Source organism: Phocoena sinus, chromosome 5 (assembly GCF_008692025.1).
Source record: "Phocoena sinus isolate mPhoSin1 chromosome 5, mPhoSin1.pri, whole genome shotgun sequence".
NCBI classification, from domain to species: Eukaryota; Metazoa; Chordata; class Mammalia; order Artiodactyla; family Phocoenidae; genus Phocoena; species Phocoena sinus.
This window is the reverse complement of record NC_045767.1, coordinates 91,719,318-91,741,645: the sequence shown is the minus strand read 5'-3', so window position 1 is coordinate 91,741,645 and position 22,328 is coordinate 91,719,318. Positions and strand designations below refer to the sequence as shown.

Here is a 22,328-nt window from a genome sequence, read left to right as displayed (position 1 = left end):
CTAGTGATATGGTCCAAAAGATAGCTTTAGAGTCCAAAACTCTTTTTGTTTTTGTGATCTCAGCAGATTAATTAACCTCCCTGAATCTCTGCTTCTCATCTGTGAAATAGGGATAATACAGATAATAAATAAGGGTAATAATAGTACCGACCTCACCTGAGTGTCGTGAGGATTAAAGGAGATAATATATATTCCAAGCTCAGTAATTGATAGCCAGCCATTATCAATCCATCTTTTGGAGGCATTGAATACCTTATGGATTCAAATCTTAGGGCAGTCACAAAAATAGTCAACCTGAAGTATAATGCTTTGAATTATATAGCCAAATGAAACATAAAGTGTCAAATAGTACAACTGAATAACACATCTAAAATAACAGAACACTTGAAAGAAAAAACAAATTAAAAAATCCCAAGGTCATTTCTCTAAAAATGTTTTATTTTTCTTTATAAGCTCAGCATTTAGTTCAATGCTAGGAAACACAAATCCCTCAATAAATGTTTGCTAGCAAAGAGAGAGCCATGTGAACCTACTTACTTGGAAGAGAGCCAGAAAGTAAGGTTAAAAAATAGAAACGCCATCAGGATCAGCAAGAAAGAATGATGAAGCCTTCCTAGTCCTATCCTTCCTGGCTCTAGAGATATACTTTAAGAAAATCATTGTTTAATTTTAGTTTTATGGGCATAGTTGTAACCTAAATGATCTTGCAGAAGGGACAGCTCTGCATTCACGGGCACCGATGCCTACAATGCACACCCTCAGATTCAGTTTCAAAGTTTATGCTCAGAAATAAACATTTCCAAGACATAGGGTATTTGTCTGTCCTTCAATTCATATATGCCACTCAGTCATAGGTAGTTTTCCAGGAATTTCCAGTATAAATTCCTGCTGTCCAAGCTAAGAGTTTTAAATATTGCATTGTTTCCCCAGAAAATATCATGTATCTAATTTTTGAGACCAAACAAATCAGAGGCAAATGCTTTGTTATTTAGGGAACCAAATCAAAATGTATTGCAGGTGAATTAATTAATGCAAACAGAGATTGAAAAAGGTGGCAGAGTGTGTATGTTATATGCTATCAGCAGAATTTTAATGCTCAAAAAATGTCACACACATAAGTCGAGAGTGCTATTTACAGAATTTTCTTCTCATGGCTATATATATATATAAAGCATTGTGTACTCGAGATCTGATATGTCTGTATAAACGGAGGGAATCCAGCAATTGGCCATTAAGGGCAGAATTTAGTTTATTACACCTGCAGAGGGCTGGGGACAAGGTTAGACTATTTAGGAGAGTTGTCTTTTTATGGCTCAATAATTTTCCATTCTGTCTTTGTCAAGAAAGTTATGGAAAGCAATCAATAAAAAGTTGGCTTACTGCAACACAGTAAGATTGAACTGTAGAGATTAAAATTGGCTGCATTTATTAACAGTGAACACAACCTGGATGTGAGGCCTCTTCACATAATCCTTTGATGACTTAGGTACAGTAGTCAGCACTTATCAACATGTATGTTAACAATGAATGTTTTTGTTTATATTAGTGAAGAATGTAAAGACCGGGGAAAACAGGTAAAAAACAGTGTATTAAGCACAAAAGGAAAAGAAGAATTAAGGTGATTAATAACTCATTTCAAAGAATACTTTTGACAATACACACAATTTACCAGTGTACCTGTGGGCATTTATCTTTATAATTCTACAATGTTCATCACCTTGACACTTCTCTCCTACATAAGAAGCATGAACACTGAAGTAGCTATTATGAGGAAGAGAATACTACTATTAAACAATAACAACAATAAAAGACCAGTCTACCCCACATCAATTTCTCCTTCATTCTACATTTGCTGGAACTCATGGATATTTTCTCTTCTTGCTACATATATATATATATATATATATATATATATACTTGATGTTAAGTAGATTATATATTCTTCCTGGGCAAACAGTGTGTCTTCTATTCCTTTTGTACAAAATTTTTTCCTCTCTATTCTTTCAACACTTCCTACTTCATTTATTTTATAAAAATCAACATGAAATATCTGTGGATGAATGCATAAATAAATGAGTAAATGAATGAATGCACAAACATGTTTTTAAACTGCTAGATGATAACCTCCTTGAAGGTAGGAAACTTGTCTCAACTTTGCCTATTATATCATGACAAGAGTGGCCAAAACCCCAGAAAACAAAAAATTCCCTGAAACAAAAAAACAATCTCAGCAAATATACAGGGATTACCCCCTCCCAAACCCCAAACTACTGATCCTAGACTAGATGTCAGCATCCTTCTGAGTCTCAAGCCACTTAAGACACTTCTCAATGAATTACAAATGGCCCCTGTATATGAGCCATCTCTGGCACTTAGTAGGTGCCCAGTGAGTGTTTGCCAAATTGTGGATGTCATTTAAGATTTTCTATTAAAACAGAGACATAAATGCAGAGACAAAGTGAGGGGAATGCAGGGATGTCATATTGGGGTTTTAACAAGAAAAATAAAAATTTTTATTAAAGACAGTTTTATTGCTTTAAGTGGAAACACTGTAAGGGTCTTTATTTCTTGTGTTATTTCCTCGTTCCCAAAGGTATGAAGAGTGATGTGCATTTTTTTTGTTTTGTTTTGTTTTGTTTTGTTTTGCAGTACATGGGCCTCTCACTGTTGTGGCCTCTCCCGCTGCGGAGCACAGGCTCCGGACGCCCAGGCTCAGCGGCCATGACTCACGGGCCCAGCTGCACCGCGGCATGTGGGATCTTCCTGGACCCGGGCACGAACACGCGTCCCCTGCATCGGCAGGTGGACTCTCACCCACTGCGCCACCAGGGAAGCCCCAGTGATACGCATTTTTTAAAACACGTATCCAGGCTAACAATCACTGAACGCTCTGACAGTAGATAACGCTTTTATCTACCCAGATTGTTTGCCACGACTCCACACGCTGCCATCAGAGACCCACGGGCCTGGAGCAGCAAGCAGGACCAGGAAGGGGAAGCCATTTCCAGATATTGTACTTCTCAGGGATTTAAAGGCGAAACAGACCTTCTAGGTGAAAATAAGTACCTGCAACTAAATCTCGCATAAGCGTAGAGCAATATTCTCTGGGCTCTGCATTAGACATACCTCTTTGTTCCATAGTTGTGGCTAATGCCACCCAAATGGTAAACTCTGTTAAACCTAACATTCTGATTGTGGGCTGTGCCAAAGATTTAACTGGGAATGCTGTTATGTTTCCATCCTACATCCTTGATTTTTCAAACAATTAGTGTGGCTCTTACAATCAGAGTCTCTGACAATTAAGGCTATTCAGAACCATGAAAATTGGGGGTTCTAGCTTCAGAAAAGGAAGACAAAACCTTCTTCCAGTGGGCACTAGTCTTTACTTTTAACTTCATAGCTCATAAACATTGATATTAATTAGCATTCTTTTACTGCACCTTGCATTGAATTGTAATTATTTGAATCTCTGTTTCTACTTGTAGACCCTCTACAATAAGAAAGTATCTTATGCAATTTTCCATTCCCAGCATTCAGGATTATGCCTGGAACTCCTGGGAGATCTTTGAACCTTCCTTGAAATTGAATCTGTGCATATCTTTGAATTCTCCAAGCTTTAGTTTTCTGTGGGTTAGGAGCTCAGTGTTCACACGTGAGATGGAGTTACACATAAGCAGAGGAGTTCCCAGTACAACAGGTTATAATTACAGGCAGGTATGGGTAGGAAATAAAAATGTCCTGTTTTGTTTTGATTTGCTTTTCAGATACCCTTACAAGATAAAGAAATTAGATGGATTCATTTGAATATTTCTCTCAGTTGTTTTTTAGAGAGTCAGAGTCCATATGCCTTTCAGATTCTGCATACAAGAGGATGGTGCTTTCCACCTGCTTGGGAGAAATACAAGCTTCTTTCACTGCTGCTGACTTAGAATCATACACATACAGACTAGAAAGAAATCTAGTCCCCACTGTCTAAAGCTTTAGTGACTACAGAGGAAGATAAAGTAGCAACAGGATGTGTTTACCATTGTTGAACACCTCATACCATTGAAGAAATCTCTGCTCCGGCTCTGTTTCTTTTCAGGTATTTCCTACATTTTTGTTGTTGAGTTTTGATAGATCTTAGAAAAGTTTTATCTTTTTCTGGTTGCCTGATACCTGAGGCTGGGGCAGAGCCTGCCATTCATCTCAGTCTAGATCCTTATCCCCCCACTTTGTCTGTTATTTGTGCTGGGTCACAATTGACTTCAAAGCTGACTTTGGATAAAAAATAAATACAGCTTGGTGCGAAAGGACGAGATAATTGGATGCCTTATGTTGTAAAAAGAAAGTTCCTCAAATTTTTCCTAAGAATAAAATTCTCTGTGCATTTTTATGCAGAATCTGACTTTGAGTCATTCTGTAATATCAATAAAGTATCCTTTTCTGTCGTCTCTAAGGAAATAAATTTTCCCAAATCAGAATGAGAGCATTCCTTTCATTTTAAATGATATATCTGCTCTTGTCTTACTTTTAACTACCACTGAACATATAGAGTAATGTTAAAAATAGAGACAATCCTTGTATGCCTACGAAAAAGTCAATGACTTTCAATAGACATTGAGTCCAGTTATTAATTTGGGGAAAATATGGGAACAAAAGGGACAATCATCTCCTTTTTGTGTTCTGGAAGATGTGAAATGGAGCATTATCCTGATTATACGCTCTCATGTTGCCAGTCTCACGCAGATGCTATTGGTGTAAAAGTGCAGTGCAAATTTTTTATCCAGCTAGTTCTTCTAGTATTTAACAGATAATCTCAACCACAAAGAGAATATACTTTCGTCTGTAGCTTTATCCTACTGATTGTCTACACTATTTGGGGATAATTACAAGATCTCCATTTCAACTGGAGGTACTTGCTTACAGCTGGGATTATGGGCTTCTTTGCAAATATACATATGCTGGGATAGCTCCAATCCAATCTCTAACAGCATATGTAATTAGGTGAACTGGTGATGTGTCCAGCAAGATATATCACTTTATTTGACCAGATGTCAACAAATTTCACCTTCTCCCTTTCTATTCTGACAGTTATAACAGCTGATCTCTACATACGTTGTTCAAGACCAGAGTTTGCTGATTTCTTATGTACTAATTAAGGCTCTATATTATCCAGAATGAGATTGCCACATTCCTTTCATAAGGAGATTATACTGTTTGGCAAAGGATCACATTTACTTTGCAAACAATACCTTGATCTCAACAGAGCGTGGTCTCCTTTCTCGGGTGATCCCGGATTTCTAAAAAGCGTTCGAATGCACCACTGTCTCATGGGATTAGATCTGTGAACATAGTTTATACTCTGAGGCAGATGCTGGGAAATACAGTTCCTTCTCACTCCCCACGCTTCAGCTACCACTTTACAAAATAGAAGTGAAAATTTACACGTGTGGAAGGTATGATGAGTGACAGTTATAACCTGGCCAATCTGCCTTGGCAAAGAGTGCCTGGGAGAACACAGCCTGCTCTTTGGGGAGGGAGGTGGTACCAAGTTACTCCTGTCTAAGGCATCTCAGTTCTATGACCTCTACCTGCGTGTATGTGATATAGACGTGCTAGCGAAGTCATCCCAAACAACTAGTGCCTTGTTTCTGCCTCTAGACAAGGAGCATAGACACTAGACAAGAATGAAGGAGAGAAGGTACCTCCTCAGAAAACACCATCTAGAGAAACGTTAGATGTGTAGCAGTAGTAATATGCTCTCTCAGGGTTGAAGATCTCTGTAAAAAGACATAAGAGATGCTTATCCCCATTTTCCCTGGCCCTTTCTTCACGGTTCTTTTCAGACCCTTTAGCTCATGGATGACTTGTTTTTCCGCTAAATCAAACCTCATCATATGTGTTATGACAAACTAGTAACATTTGAAAAGATGGATAACCTCTAGTGTTGGCAAGAGACGGACTTTACACTGTTGCTGGAATTCAAAATGATATGACCCAGAGGGTTGGGGGCAATGTGACATTATTTTTCAAAATGTGAAGTATGCGTACTTTGGGTATGGCTCTAGGAATGCCCTCAAGCAGGAGGGTGCTGGAGGTAGCCAGAAGCTTTCTAGAGCTGATTATGTGCATTTTGACTTGTGTCTAGGTGTCTAGAAAACTGATAAGCTACTACAAATGTGTAAAGGTACATAGAATAGGAGCTAACTTTTACTGAGCAAATTTTGTGTGCCAGGTATGTGTGTTAATTTACTTAATCCTTATGACGACAATAGGTGCTGTTATTATCAACCTCAATTTGCAGATTATGAAATTTAAAGGATAAAAAACTTGTTTAAAGTCACACAGATAGTAGGTGGCAGGCCACGGTTTGAACTCAAATCATCTCTCCCCCAGGGAAGTACCAAACTTAACCACTTACCTCTCCTGACCAAGTTGCTTATTTCAGCATGCTTGTAATAAGGATAAAAAAATGAAACCATCTAAGTAGCACCACTTCCAAGCTATTATTTGGAATTTCAAGCATGCATTAAAATGAACTTATAGAGCTGAATGAGCTCATTGAAAAGACACACATTATATGCTTTGTTAATTGAAAAAACAAGTTTTAAACTATATATACTATGCTCTCACTTCTGTACACTACTAAAACAAACACATTAAAAACAAAAATAATAGGGAACAATATTTAATATCTTATGTTAACCTATAATGGAAAAGAATCTGAAAAAGAATATATATATTATATATAAGTTATATATATAATATATATACGAATCACTTTGCTGTACACCTGAAACTAACACAACATTGTAAACCAACTCTACTTCAATTAAAAAAATTATTTTTAAGTTTTAAAAGATAAAATATAACCTGAAAACTCTGCTACCAAAAAAAAAAAAAAACCCCAGAAATAAAAGTCCTATATCTGTGTTTGAATAAGAATAGGAATAAACCCAGAATGATACATACCAAATTGTTATTAGTGGTTAATTCTGAGGTTAATTGGAGGCAGGAAAGAAGTGAATATTTCTTTTACTTTACAGGTCTCTGTATTGTTTTATATTTTTTTTCCATGAGCATTACCTTATATCTTGAAATTTTAAAAAGAAAGATAAAAATATAAGCAGAGGGAATCAATACATAATGATATCCAAATATTGAACTTCCCTCTCCCCAACCTCATGACCAAGTTCAGTCTCTCTAAGTAATTTTAAAGTGTGATAAGAGCGGTGATTACACACAACAGCAGTGACCAGAAGCAGGTAGAAACGAAGTTCCTGAAGATGAGCTCATGTAACTAGTGGCTAGGCTGTGCTGGTGATGTTTGACCTCAGTCAAACGGTGCTTGATTCAGAATGACTGGTCTCAGCAGCTACAGCCCTAGAACTTAACAGGTTCCATGTGTATCTAGAGGTAATTCTAGTTTGTTCTTTCTCAGACACTCAACATTTCAGCTAAGTCGCCAACCTAGTTTTGTTCAGAAAAGGACATTAGAAATAGACTCAAGCTGTAGTGTGCTGGGGCCAGCTGGGACTCACTTGCTAACACTGGTGTGTGTATCTCTTCCCAACTCTGAGTTTACTAACCCATGTCACTGAAATGGGATATGATAGGAATATTTACATGAGGGATATCAGCAAATGCTGCAAATCAAGGCTCCCCCAGCCAATTAAACATTTATCTGCACACCACTGCCCCAAAGGCTTTCTAAATCATTAACCCACAGACTTTGAATGTTGTTCAAAGGCTTCAAAACCACACCATCTGCCTTGAGAAACTCAGAAGGCTGACTTCTCCTCTTAAGAAGGAGTAGTCACATAGGAAGAGATGAAACACTTAGGTATTGCTTGTCCGAGAAGACATCAGTCATTCTCCAGAAGTTTCAGAAGCAGAACCAGAAGAATTGTTAACCTAATTCTTACTTTACAAATTCCCTCACTATGTCCTACAAAGCCTCCATCCCTAAAATGAAAGGAGGAAGAGAACTATTTCTCACCATGATCTGGGTGGTGAATGAACTTGGAGGAAAAGAAACGGCCCAGAGAACTCATCTCTGTTTACCTGAGCCCTGTCCCCTAAAGGTCCACATCCACCCAGGACAAAAGTCCCACTCAGAATGTTTCCTCCCAATCTTTTTATTCCTCTTAGTTTAATAGTAGCTATGGCGGCCTAACTGAACTTTCTTGTGATGAAATCTGTTTATTTTTAGAACAAATCGTGAGGCAGCAATAGAACACTGCATTGTTTTCCTTACTGTGAGCATTTAAAAAGAAGTAAACAACTTAAAACCAGCAGTGACAGACACTGCACAAGCAGTACTTCTTCTCACCCAACCTGTCTGGGAGCCCAGCCTAAGGGGGTGGTGGCTTCAACACACCTCTCCACCTGACACACGGCTCTCACTGCCAACAGCATTCCACATCTCATCCAGTCAGTATGAAAAGCCAACATGCCTACCTCCAGATCATTGAGGGAGATAAAGCCAGAGTAATAAAGTTTTTGACTAGAAAGGACTTCAAATGATCTTGCCAGCCACCTCATTTTTTTTTTTTTTAAATTTATTTATTCATTTATTTATTTTTGGCTGTGTTGGGTCTTCGTTTCTGTGCGAGGGCTTTCTCTAGTTGTGGCAAGCGGGGGCCACTCCTCATCGCGGTGCGCGGGCCTCTCACTGTCGCGGCCTCTCTTGCTGCGGAGCACAGGCTCCAGACGCGCAGAGCTCAGTATTTGTAGCTCACGGGCCCAGCTGCTCCGTGGCACGTGGGATCTTCCCAAACCAGGGCTTGAACCCGTGTCCCCTGCATTGGCAGGCAGACTCTCAACCACTGCGCCACCAGGGAAGCCCCAGCCACCTCATTTTTATAGCTGAATAAACTAGCACAGAAATGTTAGGTGACGTGCCCGAGATCACACAGGGAGTAGCAGAGCCACAATCAGAATCCAGGGCTTTCTCACTTCAAAGTTGATGTTTGTAATCATGAGATTGTAGTCAGTTGAAATCTTTATCATCCTTCAATGTCCAACTGGAGAAGCTGCACCTGTCATTCCTTGGACCTCAAATGGGTATCATTCCTGCCTACTCTGAACCATCATAATAGTCTGCATTTTCTTATCATGCTCCGTCTTGTATTAAAATCACGTCTTTTTTTTTTTTTTTTTTTTTTTTTTGCGGTACACTGGCCTCTCACTGTTGTGGCCTCTCCCATTGCAGAGCACAGGCTCCGGACGCGCAGGCTCAGCGGCCATGGCTCACGGGCCCAGCCGCTCCGCGGCATGTGGGATCTTCCCAGACCGGGGCGCGAACCCGTGTCCCCTGCATCGGCAGGCGGACTCTCAACCACTGCGCCACCAGGGAAGCCCTACCTGTCTTCTTATTCTGTTTTATTCCTCCTCCTGGAATATATATTTCTTGAGCTAAAATTGGGTCTTCCTTTTCTCTGTTGCTGCCTTGTACTTGGTATGTGTTTAATAAAAATGTACTGAATGGAATTGAATTGACCTGAGATTTGAGTTCATTGTTCTGCAGTAGTTATCCCTTGCACATGCGTGAGAAGCAACTCAGGAGCTTATTAAAATGGAGATTCCTGGAATTCTGAATCAAGAGCTCTTGAGAGGGTCCCAGGGATCTTCATTTTCAACAAGCCAACATGTGATTCTGAAGCATAGATCTATCTGTGCTTTCTTTCCAAGTCTCTCTTGTAACAAATATAATTTTGAGATATTTGGCCAAGATTAGAGGTGTCATTGAGTTCCCAGAACATGACAAAGATTACAGGTCTACACAGTGTTGGATCCTATAGTCTTAATTTCACTAATAGAGATCTCTAATTTAAGCGTTCTCAAATGGGCTGTGGGGTAAGGAATTTAATGTTCTGTCAAGTGCCATTCTCACCAAACTCCCCTGCTCCTCAAGCTGAGATAAAATTCTCTAGCAGTGTAGAAGGAGGGACAAATAAAGTCTTTCTGTCCATGAAGTCAATGTGGAACTCATACCTTCCAAGCGTTCGCAGGCATTTTAGAAAGAATAAAGAGCTTAAACAGAGACTCATTGCAACACCGACACTGTGCAACATGATATGCTCAGTTAGTTAATGTTTGTAAAGTGCTTTGATCTCATAAAGCAGTGAGATAATCCCGGGCCTTGTTTACTGAGTGCTTCTCTTCCCAAGGGCTCAAAGTGATTTATAGGAAACAAGTTCAATTCTTTGCTTGCCAGTTCAGAAGGGCACTCAGAATAATTGGGGTGGTGGGTGCCTTGGAGCGAAACTGAAGGAGGGCACTGTGGGTATTGTGATGGTCCGTGTTCGGGAAGATCACAGACCCCTGCCAAGTTCCAGGAGGTAAAGCTGATCTTCTGTGCTCACGTATCACCTGTGTAGGTTACCATCACAGCATTTATCATGCTGTAGTGTACAGTCAACCTCTGTTTATGAGTCTGCCTCCCCACTAGACTATGAGTTACTTGGACAGAGAAATTGTGTCTTTCAGCTTTGCATGACCTGGCCACTGCCAACTCTCCAAGTTTAACTCACACAACTTTCCCCCGCCAACTTGGTGGTAAATGTCTTGCATTCCTAGCACTCTATTTGAATCATCCACAATAAATATTCAGTAAATGAAGTTGAGGAAAATGTGTACTGTAGATGTGCAAGCAGAGATGAATCACAGGTTCTCAACACTGACTGTAAATAGGAAACATCTAGGAACCTTTAAAAAAATACAGGTATCAATGACCCACACCTGTCCATTTAAGTCAGAAGCTCTGGGAGGGGGGGACCTGGACGCTGACATTTGAAACTGAAGTGATAAGTTGTAGGTGAGGCTGGGAGCCAATTGGTTAGGTGGTCACTGGGCATGGATTTGGTGAATGGGATGCTAGAGACAGATGTAAGTATTGATGCTTGAGGCGACTTTTATTCATGAAATTCTATGAGATGATTGCTGGAATTATGTTTATTTTTGGTTCATTTTCTCAAAATATTCCCTGCACAATATAACGGTTGTTTTGTTTTTATGCAGTAACTCAACTGACCAGCCAGGAACCAGACTGAGTCATTCCACAACATTAATGTTCTTGAAAGAACACTCATCACAAATACACATGTATTTGTTTAAAATAAGAAAAGAGTAAGAAAAGAGTAGCAAGTGGAGAAAAAGAAGAGTGGGTTTTAGATACTTTTACATTTATGTCATGATACCAAATACTTCCTGGTTCTCTTGAAATGCCGTATTCAAACCTTGTCTCCTCCTTGTTTATGGTGATGATAATGATGGGCAATGTATTTTCCTTCTTTTATAATATCTGTGTTTACTGTAACAGAGAGGCCATGCCGTGTGTTGATTTTAGAAGCTTTTATAATTAACAGGACTTGGAATCAGTTCTACATAGAATAAGAAAGACCAGTTTGGGATATTAGCATTTGTGGGAGGACTAAGTGATTCTGGTTTATAATTTTCCCGTTAAGAGTGCTTTCTAAGAAAAGCAGTAAGTTTTGAAAAGGAACACAAAGTAAAAAAGGGAAGGAACTCCTTTTAAACTGATCATTTAAATGTTAGGAGAAAAATACCCTAAAGTCTCACAATGTCAAAACTAATATTCAAACTCTCAATCTGTTTGATTAAAAAATTTTATTGAGCTGTAAAATAAATATATTTCCATTAAATATTAAATAAATTATTTACAACTTGAAAAAATACTTTTTATCTCCATGCATCTTTATATACAGAAATAAGACTTAGGGTTAAAAAGTGACAATTGAAAGTTTAAAAGCATCAGAATGGAAAGGTTCTGTTTTCTCTGGATCCACTGAAAAGAGGAACCAATGCATCACTCAGGTTTGTGACTTCGCAGTGACTCGGATCTCATACTCTGTTAGAAAATAAAATAAAGTGTTAGAGACAAGCTCAATTCCAACATAGCTTTAAGAAAATGTCAAAGAATAATCAGGAATCAGAACTTCTGTCAATTTTTTGTCTAGGATGTCTTGTGAAAACTGCTAAGAGCTTTTCAGAGACAAACTATCCCTTTGACTTGAATCTTTCTTTCACATCAGCTTTGGTTATATGCCTACTTAGGTAAAGACTGCATACGCTCAACCTGTTTCATCAAATTCTGCTTAATAAAACCGAAGCAATAGTCATGAGAAATAGTTTTCCTAACCAAATCTATGCAGTGGATATAATTAAAAACGAAGATGAAGTGGCTCAGTGTGTTTATGATATACAGTTAACTTAGGATATTTAGTACCAAGGGCATAATAATAGTAGATAGGCAGCCACTCTGTGACAGCTCATCATAAGTCCTTTTCCTGAAGTCATTCTGGACCTCCTTTGAGAAATTTCAATTGCACTAAATAACCAGAAATCAACCCTTATTCGTGCTGGTGGTTTTAGCTTCAGATCATTAAGCCAATTCATTAATAAATTTTGATGAATAAGTATTGAGTATAGAATTGCCATGGATAATTACCTATTTTATGACTTATTGAGCTAATTCTGTAACAGGCTCAGGACATAGTGCCTGTACTTATCCAATGCTAAATATACTGGTTCTCCAAGCATCTGGAGTGTTGATTAAAAATGGTACTACTGACTTAGTAGATTTAGGATTTGGCTTAGGAATACGCATATTTAACAACCATCTAAGTAGTTCTTAAGTCCACTGAAGGCAGAAAATAATAACTTAAGGATGTGACATCTTTCCCAAGTGTCTGAGGGAATGGAATTCCTTCTTCTAACCGACTTTAAGTGTGTCCTTGATCTTACCTCCCTCTTCCTCTGGAAGTTTGCGTCATTAGCTGTTCACTTTAGTTATAAATGAAATATTCCTCTCTATACCTTCTCCCTGCAACATGCTCAGCTCTCCCTCTTTACAAAAAAAAAAAATTTAATAAGAACTACAATATATACTCTGACCAAGCTGCCTCTCAAATCTGAACCCCTTCTGCCCTCCTATTTCTTTTCTGGATAAGGGTCTTCTACCTGCTGTTTCCACTTCGTCCCATTTGTAGTGCAAGCTCCTGGATGCTGGCTCTTCACCATGTGAGCGCAGCCTATCAGTTCAACCTTATCTTCCCCAACGCCATTTGAACTAGGCCATTTCTCAAACATTTCTAAAATAATCTAGCCCATATCACACTATTTATCTTCCTTTCCCTTTATAATCGCTTGTCCCCATCTCACCAGTTCTTTGAGGCTCACCTCCAGTGCCATCCGTATGCACATCCTTTTCTGCCCCCTAAATGCATCCCACTGGATTCTATTTCTCCTTCACTGGAAACTCCTCATATTCCATTGGTGCCTTTCTTATGACATATTTTATTTCCCCTAGTATTCTCATTCCTTACACTTTTTTCTATCTACTAAACACTAAGTTGTTTGAGAGCAGAATTTGTGTCTCCCTCATCTTTATATCCCTTATAATAGTAAGGACATAGTCCGAAAGGACATAGTCCATCCTCAGTACTGAACTCCAGCTCATGGTCAAAGAATAACACTTTAATGTAGCCAATGTTCACAGTGTATAATTAAAAAAACATGTTTTGCTCATTTTTCTTCATATAATAGATGTTATATTTTTTTAATTGTAGGATATTATATAAAGATATCTTTTAAAACTCAAACCTGTAATATTCTCTTTAGTTATGCTATGGGATGTGCATTTCCATTTTCTTGTTGAAGTTTCTTTCGTTCTTCAGCCGCACCTTCATATTCCCTGAAGTATCGTTTTCGAAGCCTTCAGAGAACAAGATATTCTACTGTTATCAAAGTTCTATTCATCTATATATTGACTGGGGTTTCATGAGTATAGGGAATTCCTTTCATAAGTTGTTATAGACCGTTTCACACTTATGGAACACTCCACCAAAACAAAACCTAAACCCAGCTAAAAGTATCATGAATGCTCTTTTCAAGAGGATCTTTATGTTGACTTTACATAAACATATTTCCAAAGTACTGAGATTTAAATAAGTGTGCCTTGAGATGCAAACTTTCAGAAGGCATGAAACATATCCATATCCCACCACCACCACCCCCACCGCCAACTTAGCACAATTGCCATGCACAATTGGGAGATGAAGATAGTATAGTTTTACCAGAGAAGGACTGTATGCTTGTACAAATTAATCTGAATGCTTAGTTTAAAAAAAAAAAAACAAAAAACAGGCTTACAAAACAAATTGAGTTTTATTTATTTCTAAATATAATAAATACTTCTAGTTTTACTTATTACTACTTATTACCAAAAAACTCAATGGTCTGAAATGTCTTAGTGTTGTACAAGCAATTCTATTTTTAGTAGGTCTTTATCTACTAAATGTTACTATTAAAATCTTAAGAACTTTTGTTGTGATGTTTGGGGAAAAAAATCAAGTTCAATTATGAAAAAGCAGCAACTATGTCTTAGGCAAGTATTTGCTATGTGTTTCAAATTCAGGGAGAATACCAGAGAAAAGGACAACATGACAAAGTTTTTCCATACTTTTCCAAAGGATTATTAAATATCTCAACTTGAATAATTACAAGCTTAAATAATTCTTTCAAAACATCTTTCCTAACTGGCAATATCTTCTTCTCTCCTTCTATGTCAAATAGTAATGGTTTGTCTGAGGGAATCTTTGCTAAATACATTTGCATATTTGACTTGAGGTACTAACAGACTGAAATAAGTTCTAGGGTGTGCAAAAAAATTTAAACCACACATAAAACTTTATGTGCATCATAAAACAGTATTCTATGTGTCGTTTTATCATTATCTGATCTGAGTTTAAAATAATAGCAAACAATGGCAGAAGATAACCCCTTGTTTCCTGAATGGCAGGAGTAATAGATCATGTACACAGTCCAGCTGTTAAAGTAATTTACCAAGACCTAAAATTAGAATAATGAGTCTTGCTTTCCCCTAAGCTCTAGTAGCCCATGAGTCATTATAGAACCATTCACACCCTCCCCCAACTTCCTTAATTCACTGACTTTTGTTTGACAGACAATGTCATTTTTACATACCCACCAGTGTCTACTACCTGGGACAGTCTAGTTCTAACATTCATTGGTCATGCAATGAAGTATGTGGTCTATTATTACAAGTACAGGGAAGATACTGCAGGAATGAGACAGTAATAGAATTGTCCCTGCTTCCTATGCCATGCCATATGGAGGAAATTTATGTTAATAATTGATTTCCCATATTGCACTTGACAATAATAGGCATAAGCTCTAAGTATGTCAGTACACCATGCTATAAAAGTCCTAACTCAGAATTTTGCATTCTAATAGGAGCAGAAGACATATTTTCTTGGCTCCTGGTTTGAAGCTCTTTGTGATTTTTTAGTACCAAAGCAGTATCTCTGACAACCTACTATGAACCAGGCCTTAATTAGCTTTGGGGAGGCTTGTTTTAGCTTGATATAGTCATAGACGATACCAACACTCTGAGATTTGGAAGTAACAATGAGTAGCCATATAACATGAAACAAAACTATCAATTTAAGTTCAAGAAAATGGCTTCATGTATTAAGTTTCAACGGTGGCCCAAGTAATATCCATTTAACCATATTCTATGAGTTGTCAATGAAGTGTAAAGATATAACCAAAGATCATATGCCACCAATAGAATAACTCATCTAAAATATGATACCATATTGTGTTAGAAATACTGAAAAAGATTAACCTGGCATTATTTTATTAGGGATTTTTAAGGTATGCCTTACTTACAGGAGTGTAATAATAACAGCAATAGCTGTGAAGCTCATGGCGGAGACAAAAGCAGCTATAGCTGCTAAAGCAGTTTTTGATAAATCGCTGTCAGCCATGCTGTGAGTCTTCATGGACTTTTCCCCACATCGTTCACCAAAGTAATCCTGATGACATCTGCAAACACCCATATTTTAAAATTATAATCACTGAAAAAATTCCAATAAATTTTATGTTTGCTTTCCAGATCATAAACGACCATTAATTCTAACATTAAAAAAAGTCATGCCATACATTTACTTGTATTTCAAAATGATGAGACACTGAATGCATCTGAGCCAAAGATCTATTGGTATAAGAAAAGTTGAGATTCGTTTGGGTGTGATATTCCAAGACACACCTTTTCATTCTTTGTGCTCCATGTATGACCAACTGATGAGGTCAATGACTTGTTATGGAGCTAATACATTCCACTATCATTTAATGTGCTAGCGGCTTTTGGGGGGAAGGAAGCTAGAACAACATTATGTGAAAACTACCTTTAGTTCCTTTTTTATCAAGAGGTTTTGTAAATATATATTGTAAAATGATGGTTTTCACCAGGGTTTAGCAAACTATCGCCCATGGGTTAAATCTGGCCATTTGCCAGGTCTTTTACAGCATGCAAGCCAAGAATGTTTTTTCTATTTTCAAACGGCTATATTTTAATTGGTTATACGAGTAGATACTTCATCTTGACCCACGAAGTCCAAAATATTTCCTACCTGGTTCTTTAAGAAAAAGTTTGCAAACCCCTGGTTTATACATTGAAAAAAATAAATGGTTTTCTGCAGTTAGGGGTTTCAGACACAGTGTTAGAAATATAGAATTCTACATAATTTAGGAAAACTTACTGGCATGATACTGTTTCCAGGTGCTCTATAAATTTGCATTCTCCATGAATGCAGAAAGTTTGGAATTCTGTATCACATGGATTTTTCTTCTTTCTATTTCTTCTATTTTTTCCATTTTTGCCTCCCTTTTTCTTTCTTTTGGGTTTATCTGAAGTCTTTTCACTTTCAGTTTTGTCTTTCTTGGGCTTAACTACCTGTTCAACTAAAAAAAAAGATTTATTGATAACAGTCTCTCTTCACCTGGAATACCATTTTGGAGACATGAGAGAAAGAAGTCCTAGCAGTGAGAGCTCACAGGGACAGCAGCCATATTTCTCTCATTATTTAACACAGCTCATACACAATAATTGAACAAAGAGAATATCTGTATTGTGTGGCACTTAAAGATCTGAACCCCTTTGTTATTTTATTAGCTTAGAAACGTATTTTGAATTTATCTGTGTCAGTAATATTATTATTATTGATAATAGGAGTAGTAGGAGTTACTTGTCTAAGAAAATCCATGAAATATTTTAAACATTTTTTTCACTTCTAATACATACCAAGTTCTTGGTAATGAGCATTAATTTAATTAAACCCAAATCACAGTTGAATGGATTGTTACTATCCAGATGATACAGATGAGAAAAATGAAGCTGAGTAAAGACAAGTAAATCGCACTAGGACACTTAGCTAGAAAATGGCAGTCCTGGGATGTTAAAGCCTAGTATTTCCCTACCATATTATGTTTTTTCTTGGAAAAAGTTTGGTTCCATTAATTAAAGTGGGATTCGAGTATATCTGATGATTTTCTTTACTCATATTAGTCTTGTGCTCACGATCATAATTGGGAATTAGTGTGTAATACTTGAAATGAAGAAAACAGAATTATACATTAGAGTGGATCAATTTTCTCCAGCCCCCAGATTACAACATATTATAATTAATCGATACCTTCTGGGGGCTCAGTTCTGTGATCAATCTATTTGAAAAAGGGGAGTCTAGAAATATTTGTACTTGCTGCTTCATAGATTCATCCTAACTCTTCAGATCCACAGAAACGTTTGTTCAGTGTTACAGTTATGTGGGGGTATAGTATACCCATATGCTAAATATAAGAAGAAGGAGTTTCCATGTTAGATCTGTGCATTTTGTTATACTAATTCCTGAATAGGTTTATCTGAGCAAGTATTTAGCAGAGTCCAGTGGAAAGAGGAAAATATCATAATGTCATAATAAAATTAGTCATAATGGTCCTGCAGTACCCATTAAATAGAAAACTCTGGAAACATAGGGAAGGGTATCAAAGATAGAACCCTATGATTAAGGTAATGACCAATAAATATTATGAATATTTTAGCAGTTACTATATCAACATTAACAATAGTCAAATTACGAGCAATGTTTAATAGGTGGCTATGCAATTTTTATATTGAAACTTTCCTCTGATGATAAGAAAAGTACCACAGATTAGAATAATTCCTCTAACAGGAACACTTCAAATCAATATGATGTACTTTATCAGATATATTACAAATTTTAGACAGAGACAAATGCTCACTATGCTGAAGTGCTTCAATAGACGACCCCATGGATCAGGTTTCTCTCTATTTTACAACGCATTCCAATTTTATCCACTAGTCATTTTCATCACCAACAGTTCATTTGGCCTTATGAAATGTTAACCTGAAGCATTTTTAAGACAAAAGTTTCTAGAGTATTAATGGTCTAATCTCATCCCCCGCAAAAATAAGAATTATAGATGGACCCCTTCACCTTACGTATTATAAAAGCACAAATTCTGGGGCTTCCCTGGTGGCGCAGTGGTTGAGAGTTCGCCTGTCGATGCAGGGGACCCGGGTTCGTGCCCCAGTCCCGGAAAATCCCACATGCCGCGGAGCGGCTGGGCCCGTGAGCCATGGCCGCTGAGTCTGCGCGTCCGGAGCCTGTGCTCCGCAACGGGAGAGGCCACAGCAGTGAGAGGCCCGCGTACCGCAAAAAATAAATAAATAAAATAAAATAAAAGCACAAATTCTGAAGCAAAGGAGGAAAGTGGAGTGTTCGATAAAGCTTTTCCCACCTGCCACTTAACTCAGTCACTGTCCTCGTGGTGTCACCTGCTATCCCTTCACCAGCTCTGTGAGCTAGACAGACGGGGAGGATTCAGGGAAACTACAGTCAGGAAAGAAGGTTCCTTAAGTCCTGCCTCCATAGTGGACGCTCCTAGGATATTTAGATCTGATTTATTGATGATCTGCCCTCAAACTCCAAAGTAATATGAGGGTAATGAACAATACTGACCTCTTACTTTGGTACCCTCATTTTAAGCAAATGCTCTTTTTAAAAGTTCAGATAACAGCAAAAGAGAAGAAAATTATAGGTCACTATTATTTAACTGACAAATGAGATTTGGGGTTAAATAGTGATTTTAGCAATATAAAATCCATGCGTATTTGTCCTTTAATATTTCCATAAGGTGGTATTACTATTATTATTATTACCAATTTCTCAACATCTAATTCACAAAGACTAAGATTCAATCTTTCCTCTCCCATTACTCCTTTCTGTTCCCTTATTTGTGTCAAAATGCAGTTATTTAGAGAAAAGTGGTGGTGGGGAGTGGCTATAAAAGCTGAGATACTAAGTATATAGGACTGGTTGATGTTTAATCTGTTTCTCAGATTGGGGGTGGGGGGGTCGTGTGGCAGAGTATCTGGGACCAAACAGATTGGAGTTTCTCATTCTGGCTGTGGAATTTGGGGCAGAATGTTTAACCTTCTTGAGCTTTAGTTATCACATCTGTAAAATGATAAAAATTCCTACTTCACAGAGTTGTGACGATTAGACTTACTAGACATAAAACGTTTGTTAGAGTTCCAGACACATAGGATGTGCAAACAAATAGCTCTTTCCGTCTCAGTTGCTAGCTTATCTAGTGGGGTATACAACAGTCATACACGCAAGAAAGCCCCTGGGAGATCTGGGGAGCAGCTTTTCTTTGGAAGCAGCTTTGCTCATCCAAACCACACATCTTATAGGCTACACTGTCACCTTATCCTCTACTCACCTTTGACTAAATCATCTACAATGTAGCCAGATATTTGTGGTTCGTTATCGTACTCTTCTGCATAGTCAGAGTCGATCCCCGAGGACAGTTCGCTACTAGAAGGCATTTCACTCTCAGGAGAAATCTTACTTCCCGAGGACATCTGACTTCTTGAGGTCGCCTCAAATCCATCAGCAGTGTGGTCCCCAGAAAGTGTTTCCCCTTTCCCAGAGTAGGTGTCATTGACGTCTAATCCAGCAGTATAATGGGCTATGGGAGCAAGAAAAAGGGAATAAAAGAGAAAGTAAAGCAGAATGCCTTTTCTCACCAGTCAGTTGCATTCAGGAGACAGGTTTATCGTCAAAGCAGTTATTGCACATGTGCTACTGTTTGTGATTGAATCACTTATGAAAGCAACTTCACATTTTGCCAACAAATGGCTGTTTGTTGTGCCAGTTACAGAGCTTCTTTCATTGTTTTCTTTTCCACAGATAGCCTACATTAATTTCCACACACCCCCCAAAAATACTACCAAGTAGGCAAATTAATGTAATATAATTATTTAAGAAGTAATATCTAAATATTGTTGTAACTTCACATACCAAATGCATTTGTAGTTTCTAGAATGTTACCTGGGAATGTTACCTGTCCCATTATTTATCTCCCATATTAGAGGTAAATACCAGATTTTCCTAACACGTGCTCACATTTTTAACAAGAGTATGTATATCAAATGTAAACAGTAGTTGATAACAATTATTCTTATTGCCATTGTTTCTTATTATTGTTCTTACATAGAGTAGAAACTAGGGACTAGGTAAGATTTGGGGCCCAGAGTTAAGCCCCTACTTTATCTTTTAGGTCTCAATAAAACAGCGTCAGAGTGGTAATTTTCTTTTAACATCTTTATTGGAGTATAATTGCTTTACAATGGTGTGTTAGTTTCTGCTTTATAACAAAGTGAATCAGTTATACATATACATATGTTCCCATATCTCTAACTTCTCCCTGGGACGATGCGAGGCCCTCTAGAAAAGTAAAAACAAAATCACTTGACAGAGGAGATGGAGAATTTAGGCAGGAGGTAGCACTCCTCGGTCCGAGACTTAACCACTCTTCTCCAAGATCTGCGGAAATCACTTCACCTCTCTGTACCCCGGTTTCTTTATCTTATCTTTATTTGGATCACAGGATCTGTAAGTTCTCCTTCAACTGGATTAAAGTAAGAGTACAAGGATTCTCAGGCTCCCTCTTGCTAGCCTGGAACATCTAAGACACCCACCCACTTTTCTCTTCAGCCAGGGAAGGAAGAAGGGAGGGACCTCGATCCCCTCCCATGGGACAGAGCCGGGGGCGCCGAGGGGCGGTTTTTTTGGAGAAGCAGCAGCAAAATTCAAGAGGTGCCCGCGGTGGGAGAAGCGCTGGGCAGCAGCTCAGAGCCGGGATGTCCTCACCTGAGCCGAAGATCAAGAGCGACAGCACCACAGGCGCCGGCGGCAGCAGCGGGGCTCTCATTGGTCCCTCGGAGCGGCGGCGTCGCGGTCTCTGGGGCAACTCGGCCGGGAGCTGCTGGAGGGAGGAGGAGGTGGTGGGGAGAAGGGGGACAAGGGGAGTCTTGCAGGCGTGCTCGCAGGCCCGGCCGGGCTCGGGCGCTGGAGGCAGCTCCTGAAGCTCGCCTCGGGATGCCTGGGCTCCGGCTCGCGCGCAAGGTGTGCGAACGTTCCGGAGGCGCAGCGCGCACCTGTAGCTTTATAGGCCGGGCGGAGACCCGGGCATCGCCTGTGACGTCACGGCCGCCGCGGCGGGTGGAGGCGGGCGGCAGCCCCGGGAGAGGTTACTACCCCCAAACCACACACGGATGCCAGGCGCCCCACCTTCTGGGACCGTAGAGAGCCGCTGGGAGGAAATGAAAATTAAACCCCTCGCTGCAAGCTGAAAAAAAATACCAGATCTCTGTTCAAGGGAAGGAGTGGAGTTTGGGAGCTAGATATCTGACATTCAAAAATCCCGAAGTTTTTCTGAAAACCCTCCGAATATACTTCGGTTGATCTAGTATTACAACAGACAGGGATTAACTAGAGAAGTTCCAAATTAAGATGTAAAATGTTGGGCTTCCCTGGTGGCGCAGTGGTTGCGAATCTGCCTGCGAATGCAGGGGACACGGGTTCGAGCCCTAGTCCGGGAAGATCCCGCATGCGGAGCAACTGGGCCCGTGAGCCACAATTACTGAGCCTGCGCGTCTGGAGCCTGTGCTCCACAGAGAACAAGAGAGGCAACGATAGTGAGAGGCCCACGCACGGCGATGAAGAGTGGACCCCGCTTGCCACAACTAGAGAAAGCCCTCACACAGAAACGAAGACCCAACACAGCCATAAATTAATTAATTAATTTTAAAAAAATTTAAAAACACATTTGTTAAAAAAAAAAAAAAAAGACGTAAAACTACTTTAAGACCAAGAATGACTTAACAATAGCCCGAAGTCTTTAACAAGAATAATGAAATGCATTAAATGACTAGAGAGCACACCTCCTAATGAGAAGCTGCTTTATTTACCATATCTCAACCGGGGCTCTTTCCCACCCACTACTAAGTGGCCAGAATTTCCAACCACCTCCCTTCTGGTTTCTTTATGTGTCCCAGGGCCCTCGTCAAAGTCATTATTTATTGATCATTTATTTTGCAGAACAGTACACTAAAAATATTACCAGTACCATCTCATTCAAAAACCTTG

At 38.9% G+C, this 22,328-nt stretch overlaps 1 protein-coding gene across 1 annotated transcript; it reads right to left on the bottom strand.

The window, feature by feature from the left end:
- Positions 1-11,598: 11,598 nt before the first annotated feature.
- AREG (amphiregulin) lies at positions 11,599-21,528 on the bottom strand. Its single transcript, XM_032632981.1, has 6 exons — positions 21,051-21,528; positions 19,618-19,866; positions 16,572-16,773; positions 15,700-15,855; positions 13,609-13,720; positions 11,599-11,854 (listed from the first exon to the last, which is right to left on the bottom strand). Exons 1-5 carry the CDS (start codon positions 21,109-21,111, stop codon positions 13,627-13,629), a joined length of 762 nt encoding a protein of 253 aa, XP_032488872.1. The 5' UTR covers positions 21,112-21,528; the 3' UTR covers positions 11,599-11,854; positions 13,609-13,626.
- Between the last annotated feature and the right edge of the window lie 800 nt (positions 21,529-22,328).

What these genes read in the sequence shown, in the direction of transcription:
- AREG (XM_032632981.1), bottom strand. Translation starts at nt 21,111, where the DNA reads ATGAGAGCCCCGCTGCTGCCGCCGGCGCCTGTGGTGCTGTCGCTCTTG. An exon ending in GCTCTTGATCTTCGGCTCAG is followed by an intron (nt 19,867 to 21,050) that starts GTGAGGACATCC and finishes TTGCTCCCATAG; the next exon opens with CCCATTATACTGCTGGATTA. An exon ending in CTGGAAACAGTATCATGCCA is followed by an intron (nt 15,856 to 16,571) that starts GTAAGTTTTCCT and finishes GGGTGTTTGCAG; the next exon opens with ATGTCATCAGGATTACTTTG.